This window comes from Oncorhynchus keta, unplaced genomic scaffold (assembly GCF_023373465.1).
Source record: "Oncorhynchus keta strain PuntledgeMale-10-30-2019 unplaced genomic scaffold, Oket_V2 Un_contig_28035_pilon_pilon, whole genome shotgun sequence".
In the NCBI taxonomy this organism is placed as follows: Eukaryota; Metazoa; Chordata; class Actinopteri; order Salmoniformes; family Salmonidae; genus Oncorhynchus; species Oncorhynchus keta.
Window position 1 is genome coordinate 1 of NW_026285820.1, and position 13,679 is coordinate 13,679.

The window sequence follows — 13,679 nt, forward strand, 5'->3', positions numbered from 1 at the left end:
CAGACGCCCTTCTTCTGTAACATATTGCCTGTTCCTTCCTGTCTGTCTCTCTCTCTCTCTCTCTCTCTGTCTCTCTGTCTCTCTGTCTCTCTGTCTCTCTCTGTCTCTCTCTGTCTCTCTCTCTCTTTTTTCCCTCCTCCTCCAGTGAGGCATTAGAGAAGATGAGAGGTGTTTATGAACGGAACCCTCAGATGGGAGACCCAGCCAGTCTAGAACCTCAGATCACCCAGACCTCGCAGAACGTTGGACGACTCAGAGGACAACTCACCAAATACGAGGTAGGCTACTGCGCGCACACACACACACACTCTGGCTTGGTGACATGGACACTCTGGCTTGGTGACACAGACACTCTGGCTTGGTAACACACACATGGACACACACACTCTGGCTTTGTGACACAGACACTCTGGCTTTGTGACACAGACACTCTGGCTTGGTGACACAGACACTCTGGCTTGGTGACACAGACACTCTGGCTTGGTGACACAGACACTCTGGCTTGGTGACACAGACACTCTGGCTTGGGGACACAGACACTCTGGCTTGGGGACACAGACACTCTGGCTTGGTGACACAGACACTCTGGCTTGGTGACACAGACACTCTGGCTTGGGGACACAGACACTCTGGCTTGGGGACACAGACACTCTGGCTTGGGGACACAGACACTCTGGCTTGGGGACACAGACACTCTGGCTTGGGACACAGACACTCTGGCTTGGGGACACAGACACTCTGGCTTGGGGACACAGACACTCTGGCTTGGGGACACAGACACTCTGGCTTGGGGACACAGACACTCTGGCTTGGGGACACAGACACTCTGGCTTGGGGACACAGACACTCTGGCTTGGTGACACAGACACTCTGGCTTGGTGACACAGACAGACACTCTGGCTTGGTGACACAGACAGACACTCTGGCTTGGGGACACAGACACTCTGGCTTGGGGACACAGACACTCTGGCTTGATGACACAGACACACACTCTGGCTTGGTGACACAGACAGACACTCTGGCTTGGGGACACAGACACTCTGGCTTGGGGACACAGACACTCTGGCTTGATGACACAGACACACACTCTGGCTTGGTGACACAGACACTCTGGCTTGGTGACACAGACAGACACTCTGGCTTGGTGACACAGACACACACTCTGGCTTGGGGACACAGACACACACTCTGGCTTGGTGACACAGACACTCTGGCTTGGTGACACAGACACACACTCTGGCTTGGTGACACAGACACTCTGGCTTGATGACACAGACAGACACTCTGGCTTGATGACACAGACAGACACTCTGGCTTGATGACACAGACAGACACTCTGGCTTGATGACACAGACAGACACTCTGGCTTGATGACACAGACAGACACTCTGGCTTGGGGACACAGACACTCTGGCTTGGGGACACAGACACTCTGGCTTGGGGACACAGACACTCTGGCTTGGGGACACAGACACTCTGGCTTGGTGACACAGACACTCTGGCTTGGTGACACAGACACTCTGGCTTGGGGACACAGACACTCTGGCTTGGGGACACAGACACTCTGGCTTGGGGACACAGACACTCTGGCTTGGTGACACAGACAGACACTCTGGCTTGGTGACACAGACACTCTGGCTTGGTGACTCACACACGGAAACACACACTTGTCATTATCTATAGTAAACAGCAAGTCATTCTTCTCTCTGACAGTCATGGCTGGCTGAGGCTTTCAGAGGAGATGATTCTACCAACACTGCTGTCAACAACAATCAATACTGGTAAGAGAGAGGGAGCCTGTGTGTGTGTGTGTAATGTCTATATGTGTTAATATAATGTGTGTATATATAATGTCTATATGTATTAATATAATATGTGTGTGTGTGTGTGTGTATATAATGTCTATATGTGTTAATATAGTGTGTGTGTATATAATGTCTATATGTGTTAATATAGTGTGTGTGTATATAATGTCTATATGTGTTAATATAATGTGTGTGTCTCTGTCTTCAGTTCCATGTCAGCTGATCCGTCTCAGAACATCTACTCAGAGTTTGATGAAGACTTTGATGAAGATGTGGAGACTCCTATAGGAAAGGCTACTGCCCTCTACACCTTCCAAGGTACACGCACACCATCACGCACGCACACCATCACGCACGCACACCATCACGCACGCACACCATCACACACACACGCACACCATCACGCACACACACACACCATCACGCACGCACGCACACCATCACACACACACGCACACCATCACGCACACACACACACCATCACGCACACACACACACCATCACGCACACACACACACACCATCACGCACACACACACACACCATCACGCACACACACACACGCACACCATCACACACACCATCACACACGCACACCATCACACACGCACACCATCACACACGCACACCATCACACACGCACACCATCACACTCGCACACCATCACACTCGCACACCATCACACTCGCACACCATCACACTCGCGCACCATCACACTCGCACCATCACACTCGCGCACCATCACACTCGCGCACCATCACACACGCGCACCATCACACACGCACACCATCACACTCGCACACCATCACACTCGCACACATCACACTCGCACACCATCACACTCGCACACCATCACACCATCACACACACTCACCATCACACACCATCACACCATCACACATACACACCATCGCACACCATCACACACACACACACACACACCATCACACACACACACACACCATCACACACACACACCATCACACACACACACACCATCACACACACACACCATCACACACACACACCATCACACACACACACACCATCACACACACACACCATCACACACGCACACCATCACACACGCACACCATCACACACACACACTCACCATCACACACTCACCATCACACACTCACCATCACACACCATCTAGTGTCTGTCTCCAGGGTCCAGTCAGGGGACAGTGTCTATAACTAGTGTCTGTCTCCAGGGTCCAGTCAGGGGACAGTGTCTATAACTAGTGTGTGTCTCCAGGGTCCAGTAGGAGACAGTGTCTATAACTAGTGTGCGTCTGTCTCCAGGGTCCAGTAGGGGACAGTGTCTATAACTAGTGTGTGTGTGTCTCCAGGTTCCAGTCAGGGGACAGTGTCTATAACAGAAGGCGAGCAGCTCAGTGTGATGGAGAGTGATAAAGGAGATGGATGGATGAGGGTTCTACGAGCCAACGGAGACGAAGGATACATCCCCTCATCCTACGTCAAATTCTAGACAATAACACACACACACACACATGGATACACCGATTTAACACACACACGCGGACGGACGGACACACACTCCTTTCAGCCAAGGACTTCCATTCTGTGTGTCTCTTACTCTCTCTACCTCTCTCACTCTTCCTCTCTCTCTCTACCTCTACCTCTCTCTCTCTACCTCTCTCTCACTCTTCCTCTCTCTCTCTACCTCTACCTCTCTCTCTCTAACTCTCTCTTTTTCTCTACCTCTCTTCCCCTCTACCTCTCTCTCTTTCTCTACCTCTCTCTCTACCTCTCTCTCTTTTTCTCTAGCTCTCTTTCTCTCTACCTCTCTCTCTTTTTCTCTACCTCTCTTCCCCTCTACCTCTCTCTCTTTCTCTACCTCTCTCTCTTTCTCTACCTCTCTCTCTACCTCTCTTTTTCTCTACCTCTCTTCCCCTCTACCCCTCTCTCTCTCTACCTCTCTCTCTTTTTCTCTACGTCTCTTCCCCTCTACCTCTCTCTCTCTTCCTCTCTACCTCTCTCTCTTTCTCTACCTCTCTCTCTTTTTCTCTACCACTCTTCCCCTCTACCTCTCTCTCTACCTCTTCATCCTCCTCCCTCCACCCCTCTCTCTCTACCTCTCTCTCTACCTCTTCATCCTCCTCCCTCCACCCCTCTCTCTCTACCTCTCTCTCTACCTCTTCATCCTCCTCCCTCCACCCCTCTCTCTCTACCTCTCTCTCTACCTCTTCATCCTCCTCCCTCCACCCCTCTCTCTCTACCTCTCTCACTCTACCTCTTCATCCTCCTCTCTCCATCTCTCCTCCTCTCCCTCCACCCCTCTCTCCCAGTCCCATTCCTCCCCCCCTATAATTACCTAATCACAGATCATTAGTTGCCATGACATTGTGATTGTTTTTATATTAAATAACTGCTATCCTAGTTATCAGATTTGGATGAAATAGTTATCAGCTGATGGTGAAGCCACTATTTTATGGACTCTGCGTCCCAAACACCACCCTGTGTTCTATAGTGTACTTGATCAGGCCCTATTCCCATATAGTGGACTTGTTTGTCACGTTCTCTCATCAGAAGAGTGGCTAGATCCCAAATTATACCCTATTCCCTATATAGAACACTACTATAGACCAGAGCCCTATTCCCTATATAGTACACTACTGTTGACCAGGGCCATATTCCCTATATAGTACACTACTGTTGACCAGGGCCATATTCCCTATATAGTACACTACTGTTGACCAGAGCCCTATTCCCTATATAGTGCACTAATTTTGACCAGAGCCCTATTCCCTATATAGTACACTACTGTTGACCAGGGCCATATTCCCTATATAGTACACTACTGTTGACCAGGGCCATATTCCCTATATAGTGCACTACTTTAGACCAGAGCCCTATTCCCTATATAGTGCACTAATTTTGACCAGAGCCCTATTCCCTATATAGTACACTACTGTTGACCAGGGCCATATTCCCTATATAGTGCACTACTTTAGACCAGAGCCCTATTCCCTATATAGTGCACTAATTTTGACCAGAGCCCTATTCCCTATATAGTACACTACTGTTGACCAGGGCCATATTCCCTATATAGTGCACTAATTTTGATCAGAGGCCTATGAGGAATAGGGGGGCAATTGGGACGCAGCCTGTATGTGAAACTGGTCAGTTTTTAAATGTTTCTGAGGTTCTTATTGGTTGTCTGATTCTCTGACCATGTCTGTGGTTGTTATGGTTACCGACTGTTTTGGTTGTTGTTTCTTTGTTCTGTTTATCTCTCTCTTTTTGTGGTTTAACTGTCTGTGGTCAGGTTCTGGCCAATCAGATGGCTCTGTGGTCAGGTTCTGGCCAATCAGATGGCTCTGTGGTCAGGTTCTGGCCAATCAGATGGCTCTGTGGTCAGGTTCTGGCCAATCAGATGGCTCCGTGGTCAGGTTCTGGCCAATCAGATGGCTCCGTGGTCAGGTTCTGGCCAATCAGATGGCTCTGTGGTCAGGTTCTGGCCAATCAGATGGCTCCGTGGTCAGGTTCTGGCCAATCAGATGGCTCTGTGGTCAGGTTCTGGCCAATCAGATGGCTCTGTGGTCAGGTTCTGGCCAATCAGATGGCTCTGTGGTCAGGTTCTGGCCAATCAGATGGCTCTGTGGTCAGGTTCTGGCCAATCAGATGGCTCTGTGGTCAGGTTCTGGCCAATCAGATGGCTCTGTGGTCAGGTTCTGGCCAATCAGATGGCTCTGTGGTCAGGTTCTGGCCAATCAGATGGCTCTGTGGTCAGGTTCTGGCCAATCAGATGGCTCTGTGGTCAGGTTCTGGCCAATCAGATGGCTCTGTGGTCAGGTTCTGGCCAATCAGATGGCTCTGTGGTCAGGTTCTGGCCAATCAGATGGCTCTGTGGTCAGGTTCTGGCCAATCAGATGGCTCTGTGGTCAGGTTCTGGCCAATCAGATGGCTCTGTGGTCAGGTTCTGGCCAATCAGATGGCTCTGTGGTCAGGTTCTGGCCAATCAGATGGCTCTGTGGTCAGGTTCTGACCAATCAGATGGCTCTGTGGTCAGGTTCTGGCCAATCAGATGGCTCTGTGGTCAGGTTCTGGCCAATCAGATGGCTCTGTGGTCAGGTTCTGGCCAATCAGATGGCTCTGTGGTCAGGTTCTGGCCAATCAGATGGCTCTGTGGTCAGGTTCTGGCCAATCAGATGGCTCTGTGGTCAGGTTGTGACTACTGCTGTCTAACTTCTCCTGGAGGACCCCTGGTGTTTCTGATAGTTTAACTTCCGTCCAGCTCGGGATTCAATCAAAGGATTGTGGATTATGAGCAAACCACACTAGACTGTTCAATCTAATGTTCAGCTGACATCCGCAGCGTTTACCATGACAACCATCTCCACGAAGGTCAGAGGAATGAGCTGGTTAACGGTGCATCGTCCACAGGTGTCGTGGACAGTTCGCCTTTGGTTGAATCCCAGCCGTCTCATTCAGACCTGGGACACCAAATCATGTATCAATTACATGTCCCAAAATGGCACCCTATTCCCTATATAGTCCCCTACCTTTGACCAGAGGCCCCCGGGGTAACGGGAGGCCCCCGGGGTAACGGGAGGCCCACGGGGGAACGGGAGGCCCACGGGGGAACGGGAGGCCACAGGGGAAGCAGTGTCTTGTCAACCCTCCAGGCCTAGTTTGACCTCACAGGGGAGGCAGTCTGTCAGCCCTCCAGGTCTAGTTTGACCTCACAGGGGAGGCAGTCTGTCAGCCCTCCAGGTCTAGTTTGACCTCACAGGGGAGGCAGTCTGTCAGCCCTCCAGGTCTAGTTTGACCTCTCATCTCCCTGGTTAAATGGAACTGGACTCGTCACTCGCTGCTTCTCAATGTTTTATGGAGTGTCTGTATGTTATTATATCATCACATTTTAAAACTACTTATGTGTTGACCTCTAAGTACCCTGTGAACTATTTTGATTGAGAAAAAATACAAATAAATAAATAGATTTATGTCAAATTTGATGTTTTGTTTCATTTTGTAGTGTGTTGTCTTTTAATTAACAGACCAAAGTTGACACAGTGATGTTTTAAATCATTTATATCATCTGAATAGAAAATGTGTTTAACTCAGAACATTCCAGTGATTTTCCCTTAAAAAGAAACACTACTTTCACAGACACCTGGCCGGTTGAGAAGAAAGTTGTCTGAGCACAGAACATGTTAACAGGGTAAACTCTCCAGAATAAAGTTGTTAACAGGGTAAACTCTACAGAATAAAGTTGTTAACATGTTAACAGGGTAAACTCTACAGAATAAAGTTGTTAACAGGGTAAACTCTACAGAATAAAGTTGTTAACATGTTAACAGGGTAAACTCTACAGAATAAAGTTGTTAACAGGGTAAACTCTACAGAATAAAGTTGTTAACGGGGTAAACTCTACAGAATAAAGTTGTTAACAGGGTAAACTCTACAGAATAAAGTTGTTAACAGGGTAAACTCTACAGAATAAAGTTGTTAACATGTTAACAGGGTAAACTCTACAGAATAAAGTTGTTAACAGGGTAAACTCTACAGAATAAAGTTAACAGGGTAAACTCTACAGAATAAAGTTGTTAACATGTTAACGGGGTAAACTCTACAGAATAAAGTTGTTAACAGGGTAAACTCTACAGAATAAAGTTGTTAACAGGGTAAACTCTACAGAATAAAGTTGTTAACATGTTAACGGGGTAAACTCTACAGAATAAAGTTGTTAATGGGTAAACTCTACAGAATAAAGTTGTTAACATGTTAACAGGGTAAACTACAGAATAAAGTTGTTAACAGGGTAAACTCTACAGAATAAAGTTGTAAACAGGGTAAACTCTACAGAATAAAGTTGTTAACATGTTAACAGGGTAAACTCTACAGAATAAAGTTGTTAACAGGGTAAACTCTACAGAATAAAGTTGTTAACAGGGTAAACTCTACAGAATAAAGTTGTTAACAGGGTAAACACTACAGAATAAAGTTGTTAACATGTTAACGGGGTAAACTCTACAGAATAAAGTTGTTAACAGGGTAAACTCTACAGAATAAAGTTGTTAACAGGGTAAACTCTACAGAATAAAGTTGTTAACAGGGTAAACTCTACAGAATAAAGTTGTTAATGGGGTAAACTCTACAGAATAAAGTTGTTAACATGTTAACAGGGTAAACTCTACAGAATAAAGTTGTTAACAGGGTAAACTCTACAGAATAAAGTTGTTAACATGTTAACGGGGTAAACTCTACAGAATAAAGTTGTTAACAGGGTAAACTCTACAGAATAAAGTTGTTAACAGGGTAAACTCTACAGAATAAAGTTGTTAACATGTTAACAGGGTAAACTCTACAGAATAAAGTTGTTAACATGTTAACAGGGTAAACTCTACAGAATAAAGTTGTTAACAGCAACCAGTAGAAGCACATCACACACCTTGTCTATGTCCCAAATAGGATCCTATTCCCTGTATCGTGCCCTACTTTCATCTAGAGACCTATTCCCTGTATCGTGCCCTACTTTCATCTAGAGCCCTATTCCCTGTATCGTGCCATATTCCCTGTATCGTGCCCTACTTTCAACCAGAGCCCTATTCCCTGTATCGTGCCCTACTTTCAACCAGAGCCCTATTCCCTGTATCGTGCCCTACATTCAACCAGAGCCCTATTCCCTGTATCGTGCCCTACTTTCAACCAGAGCCCTATTCCCTGTATTGTGCCCTACTTTCAACCAGAGCCCTATTCCCTGTATCATGCCCTACTTTCATCTAGAGCCCTATTCCCTGTATCGTGCCCTACTTTTATCTAGAGCCCTATTCTCTGTATCGAGCCCTATTCCCTGTATCGTGCCCTATTCAACCAGAGCCCTATTCCCTGTATCGTGCCATACTTTCAACCAGAGCCCTATTCCCTGTATCGTGCCCTACTTTTATCAAGAGCCCTATTCCCTGTATCGAGCCCTATTCCCTGTATCGTGCCCTATTCAACCAGAGCCCTATTCCCTGTATCGTGCCCTACTTTCAACTAGAGCCCTATTCCCTGTATCGTGCCCTACTTTCAACCAGAGCCCTATTCCCTGTATCGTGCCCTACATTCAACCAGAACCCTATTCCCTGTATCGAGCCCTATTCCCTGTATCGTGCCCTACTTTCAACCAGAGCCCTATTCCCTGTATCGAGCCCTATTCCCTGTATCGTGCCCTACATTCAACCAGAGCCCTGATCCCTGTATCGTGCCCTACTTTCAACCAGAGCCCTATTCCCTGTATCGTGCCCTACTTTCACCTAGAGCCCTATTCCCTGTATCGTGCCCTACTTTCAACCAGAGCCCTATTCCCTGTATCGTGCCCTACATTCAACCAGAGCCCTATTCCCTGTATCGTGCCCTACATTCAACCAGAGCCCTATTCCCTGTATCGTGCCCTACTTTCATCTAGAGCCCTATTCCCTGTATCGTGCCCTACTTTCATCTAGAGCCCTGATCCCTGTATCGTGCCCTACTTTCAACCAGATCCCTGTATCGTGCCCTACATTCAACCAGAGCCCTATTCCCTGTATCGTGCCCTACTTTCATCTAGAGCCCTGATCCCTGTATCGTGCCCTACATTCAACCAGAGCCCTATTCCCTGTTTCGTGCCCTACATTCAACCAGAGCCCTATTCCCTGTATCGTGCCCTACTTTTATCTAGAGCCCTATTCCCTGTATCGAGCCCTATTCCCTGTATCGTGCCCTATTCAACCAGAGCCCTATTCCCTGTATCGTGCCCTATTCAACCAGAGTCCTATTCCCTGTATCGTGCCCTACTTTCAACTAGAGCCCTATTCCCTGTATCGTGCCCTACTTTCAACCAGAGCCCTATTCCCTGTATCGTGCCCTACATTCAACCAGAGCCCTATTCCCTGTATCGTGCCCTACATTCAACCAGAGCCCTATTCCCTGTATCGTGCCCTACTTTCAACTAGAGCCCTATTCCCTGTATCGTGCCCTACTTTCAACCAGAGCCCTATTCCCTGTATCGTGCCCTACATTCAACCAGAGCCCTATTCCCTGTATCGAGCCCTATTCCCTGTATCGTGCCCTACTTTCAACCAGAGCCCTATTCCCTGTATCGAGCCCTATTCCCTGTATCGTGCCCTACTTTCAACCAGAGCCCTATTCCCTGTATCTTGCCCTACATTCAACCAGAGCCCTATTCCCTGTATCGAGCCCTATTCCCTGTATCGTGCCCTACTTTCAACCAGAGCCCTATTCCCTGTATCGTGCCCTACATTCAACCAGAGCCCTGATCCCTGTATCGTGCCCTACTTTCAACCAGAGCCCTATTCCCTGTACCGTGCCCTATTCCCTGTATCGTGCCCTACTTTCAACCAGAGCCCTATTCCCTGTATCGTGCCCTACATTCAACCAGAGCCCTGATCCCTGTATCGTGCCCTACTTTCAACCAGAGCCCTATTCCCTGTATCGTGCCCTATTCCCTGTATCGTGCCCTACTTTCAACCAGAGCCCTATTCCCTGTATCGTGCCCTACATTCAACCAGAGCCCTGGTAGTGGCCCTTCATAGAGAATAAGGTGCCATTTGGGACGTAGACCGTGGCCAGGTTTATGAGGGACACCAACGCATCCACACCTGCTAGGTATGAACCCCGTGGGTGAGGACCACAGAAACACCCAGACACACACCCTAGGACATATTCATTAGACAGACACACACAGAAACACCCAGACACACACCCCAGGACATATTCATTAGACAGACACACACAGAAACACCCAGACACACACCCCAGGACATATTCATTAGACAGACACACACAGAAACACGTTAGAGAGACTGAAACAGACTGAAACAGACTGAAACAGGCTGAAACAGACTGAAACAGACTGAAACAGACTGAAACAGGCTGAAACAGGCTGAAACAGACTGAAACAGACTGAAACAGACTGAAACAGACTGAAACAGACTGAAACAGGCTGAAACAGGCTGAAACAGACTGAAACAGACTGAAACAGACTGAAACAGACTGAAACAGACTGAAACAGACTGAAACAGGCTGAAACAGACTGAAACAGACTGAAACAGGCTGAAACAGGCTGAAACAGACTGAAACAGACTGAAACAGACTGAAACAGACTGAAACAGACTGAAACAGGCTGAAACAGACTGAAACAGACTGAAACAGACTGAAACAGGGAGGAAACACATGATCTTATCCAATAACAAACTCTTTTTTTTAATTATTATTATTTTTTTGCTACAAAAAGCTTCTAATGAATAATGATCCAGGTAAAAACGGGTTACAGATTTCCAACTGTTGTGCAACGTTGCGCCCTCCTGAATGCAGCCCAGGTCACAGTATAGAGTTTAAAGGGTCAGAGTTCCGGGAGAACTCGCAGGTTCCAGTTTGCTGAGAGCACGGTGAGGATCTCCAAACTTGTCGTAGCGCTTCTCCTTGTCTGCCGCCGCCCTCCAGTCTGACCCCAGAACAGCCTCAGGGCAAACTCTGTCCTGAACCCCTCCAGCAGCTCTGGGATTGGCTCCCAGTCACCTGACGGGACAGAGTGACAGGGCCCACGGCCAATCAGTGACTCGGGAATGGTTATGAGGCAGGACTAATGTGATTTGATTTGGTGAATTGGATGTGTGCCTGTGTGTTTTCTATACGTGTGTGTGTGTTTTTTCCATAATGTGTGTGTTTTATAATGTGTGTTTTCTATGTGTGTGTTACCTGTGAGCAGGCTGAGTGTGTTACCTGTGAGCAGGCTGTGTGTGTTACCTGTGAGCAGGCTGTGTGTGTTACCTGTGAGCAGGCTGAGTGTGTTACCTGTGAGCAGGCTGAGTGTGTTACCTGTGAGCAGGCTGAGTGTGTTTCCTGTGAGCAGGCTGTGTGCTACCTGTGAGCAGGCTGTGTGTGTTACCTGTGAGCAGGCTGTGTGTGTTACCTGTGAGCAGGCTGTGTGTGTTACCTGTGAGCAGGCTGTGTGTTACCTGTGAGCAGGCTGTGTGCTACCTGTGAGCAGGCTGTGTGTGCTACCTGTGAGCAGGCTGTGTGTGTTACCTGTGAGCAGGCTGTGTGTTACCTGTGAGCAGGCTGTGTGCTACCTGTGAGCAGGCTGTGTGTGTTACCTGTGAGCAGGCTGTGTGTGTTACCTGTGAGCAGGCTGTGTGTGTTACTCAGAGCAGGCTGAGTGTGTTACCTGTGAGCAGGCTGAGTGTGTTACCCAGAGCAGGCTGAGTGTTTCCTGTGAGCAGGCTGTGTGCTACCTGTGAGCAGGCTGTGTGTGTTACCCAGAGCAGGCTGTGTGTGTTACCTGTGAGCAGGCTGTGTGTTACCTGTGAGCAGGCTGTGTGTTACCTGTGAGCAGGCTGTGTGCTACCTGTGAGCAGGCTGTGTGCTAAGAGCAGGCTGTGTGCTACCTGTGAGCAGGCTGTGTGCTACCTGTGAGCAGGCTGTGTGCTACCTGTGAGCAGGCTGTGTGCTACCTGTGAGCAGGCTGTGTGCTACCTAGAGCAGGCTGTGTGCTACCTGTGAGCAGGCTGTGTGCGTGCTCCTGGTACTGTGGGGCGTAGCGCTGCGTTGCGTGCCGCCTGCAGGGTGTTGTATAACAACTGGCAGCCTCTCTCTGTGTGTTCTCCTCCTCTCCTCCATCAGCCTCAGGAGGGGAACCAGGTAGGGCATACAGCTAGGGACCCTGCACCACAGAGTCTACACACACACACATTACACACACACACACACACATTACAAATACATCACACACACATTACACACATAGCCAGGGGACCCTGCACCACAGAGTCTACACACACACACACATTACACATTACACACACACACACACATTACAAATACATCACACACACATTACACACACAGCCAGGGGACCCTGCACCACAGAGTCTACACACAAATACATTACACATTACACACACACACACCTTCCTCACCATCTCCGTCATTCAGAGCGATCATGAAGGGTTTGAGGGTCTTCTCAAACATCACAGCGCTCTCTGTGTGGTTCCTCCTCAGTGCCCTCCATGTCCTCTCCAGACGGACGACCTACACACACACAGTACACAGACACACAGTACACACACAGTACACACATACACAGTACACACACAGTACACACACAGTACACACACAGTACACACACACACAGTACACACATAATAGTACAACACACACACAGTACACACACAGTACACACACACATACAGTACACACATATTGTACACACACATATACACACACACACATACACACACACACACAGTACACACACACACACACACACAGTACACACACACACACACAGTACACACACACACACACTTTAGTGACCTGGGACGATATCTATGGTCTTTAAAACACAGCATAGTGAGGGGTGTCTGAGGTGTGTGTGTGTGTGTGTGTGTGTGTGTGTGTGTGTGTGTGTACAGTGTGTACAGTGTGTACAGTGTGTGTGTGTACAGTGTGTACAGTGTGTGAGTGTACAGTGTGTGTGTGTGTGTGTGTGTGTGTGTGTGTGTGTGTGTGTACAGTGTGCGAGTGTACAGTGTGTGTGTGTGTTACCTGAGGCATCTCCAGAGCCTTCATGACGGCTGGAGAATGCGTAGAGGTTGTGGGGCGTGGTCTCTCAGGCCTGGGCCAATAGGATGACTTATGCAGCACCGTGGGGCCCTCTGACCTACCGTCCCTGTACAGCCCAGGATATCTATGGCAACGCCCCAGGGCTAGCAGGAAAGGGATTGACACATACATTAGCCACACACACACACACAGAGTCAGATGTTCATATTTGAGGCGTGTGTGTGTGTGTGTGTGTGTGTGTGTGTGTGTGTGTGTGTGTGTGTGTGTGTGTGTGTGTGTGTGTGTGTGTGTGTGTGCGT

At 48.4% G+C, this 13,679-nt stretch overlaps 2 protein-coding genes and 4 long non-coding RNA genes across 30 annotated transcripts; 3 read left to right on the forward strand and 3 right to left on the reverse strand.

The window, feature by feature from the left end:
- Positions 1–112: 112 nt before the first annotated feature.
- Positions 113–4,058, forward strand: LOC127923038 (cdc42-interacting protein 4 homolog). 2 transcript variants are annotated; one of them, XM_052506956.1, is made up of 4 exons: positions 113–278; positions 1,714–1,781; positions 2,014–2,123; positions 3,159–4,058. In XM_052506956.1, the coding sequence occupies exons 1-4, from the start codon at positions 162–164 to the stop codon at positions 3,296–3,298; spliced, it is 435 nt and encodes a 144-aa protein (XP_052362916.1). In that variant the 5' UTR covers positions 113–161; the 3' UTR covers positions 3,299–4,058. The 2 variants fall into 2 exon arrangements, with proteins under 2 accessions (XP_052362916.1, XP_052362917.1); XM_052506957.1 differs by lacking the exon at positions 3,159–4,058 and adding an exon at positions 3,021–3,109.
- LOC127923039 (uncharacterized) lies at positions 3,444–4,237 on the reverse strand. The gene is made up of 3 exons (XR_008113093.1): positions 4,002–4,237; positions 3,614–3,649; positions 3,444–3,565 (listed from the first exon to the last, which is right to left on the reverse strand). It is a non-coding gene; the product is annotated as an uncharacterized LOC127923039 (long non-coding RNA).
- Positions 4,238–4,326: 89 nt separating this feature from the next.
- On the forward strand, positions 4,327–6,783 carry LOC127923041 (uncharacterized). 24 transcript variants are annotated; one of them, XM_052506965.1, is made up of 4 exons: positions 4,327–5,191; positions 5,254–5,284; positions 5,316–5,811; positions 5,843–6,783. In XM_052506965.1, the coding sequence occupies exons 1-4, from the start codon at positions 5,114–5,116 to the stop codon at positions 6,054–6,056; spliced, it is 819 nt and encodes a 272-aa protein (XP_052362925.1). In that variant the 5' UTR covers positions 4,327–5,113; the 3' UTR covers positions 6,057–6,783. The 24 variants fall into 24 exon arrangements, with proteins under 24 accessions (XP_052362925.1, XP_052362919.1, XP_052362923.1 ...); XM_052506959.1 differs by having other exon boundaries at positions 5,316–5,780; XM_052506963.1 differs by having other exon boundaries at positions 5,316–5,749.
- A 66-nt stretch (positions 6,784–6,849) lies between these two features.
- LOC127923042 (uncharacterized) lies at positions 6,850–11,165 on the reverse strand. Its single transcript, XR_008113095.1, has 2 exons — positions 10,120–11,165; positions 6,850–9,952 (listed from the first exon to the last, which is right to left on the reverse strand). It is a non-coding gene; the product is annotated as an uncharacterized LOC127923042 (long non-coding RNA).
- Positions 6,997–8,363, forward strand: LOC127923043 (uncharacterized). Its single transcript, XR_008113096.1, has 5 exons — positions 6,997–7,125; positions 7,227–7,487; positions 7,827–8,020; positions 8,060–8,160; positions 8,200–8,363. It is a non-coding gene; the product is annotated as an uncharacterized LOC127923043 (long non-coding RNA).
- Positions 11,166–12,618: 1,453 nt separating the features above from the next.
- LOC127923040 (uncharacterized) lies at positions 12,619–13,394 on the reverse strand. The gene is made up of 3 exons (XR_008113094.1): positions 13,363–13,394; positions 12,735–12,846; positions 12,619–12,687 (listed from the first exon to the last, which is right to left on the reverse strand). It is a non-coding gene; the product is annotated as an uncharacterized LOC127923040 (long non-coding RNA).
- Positions 13,395–13,679: the final 285 nt, after the last annotated feature.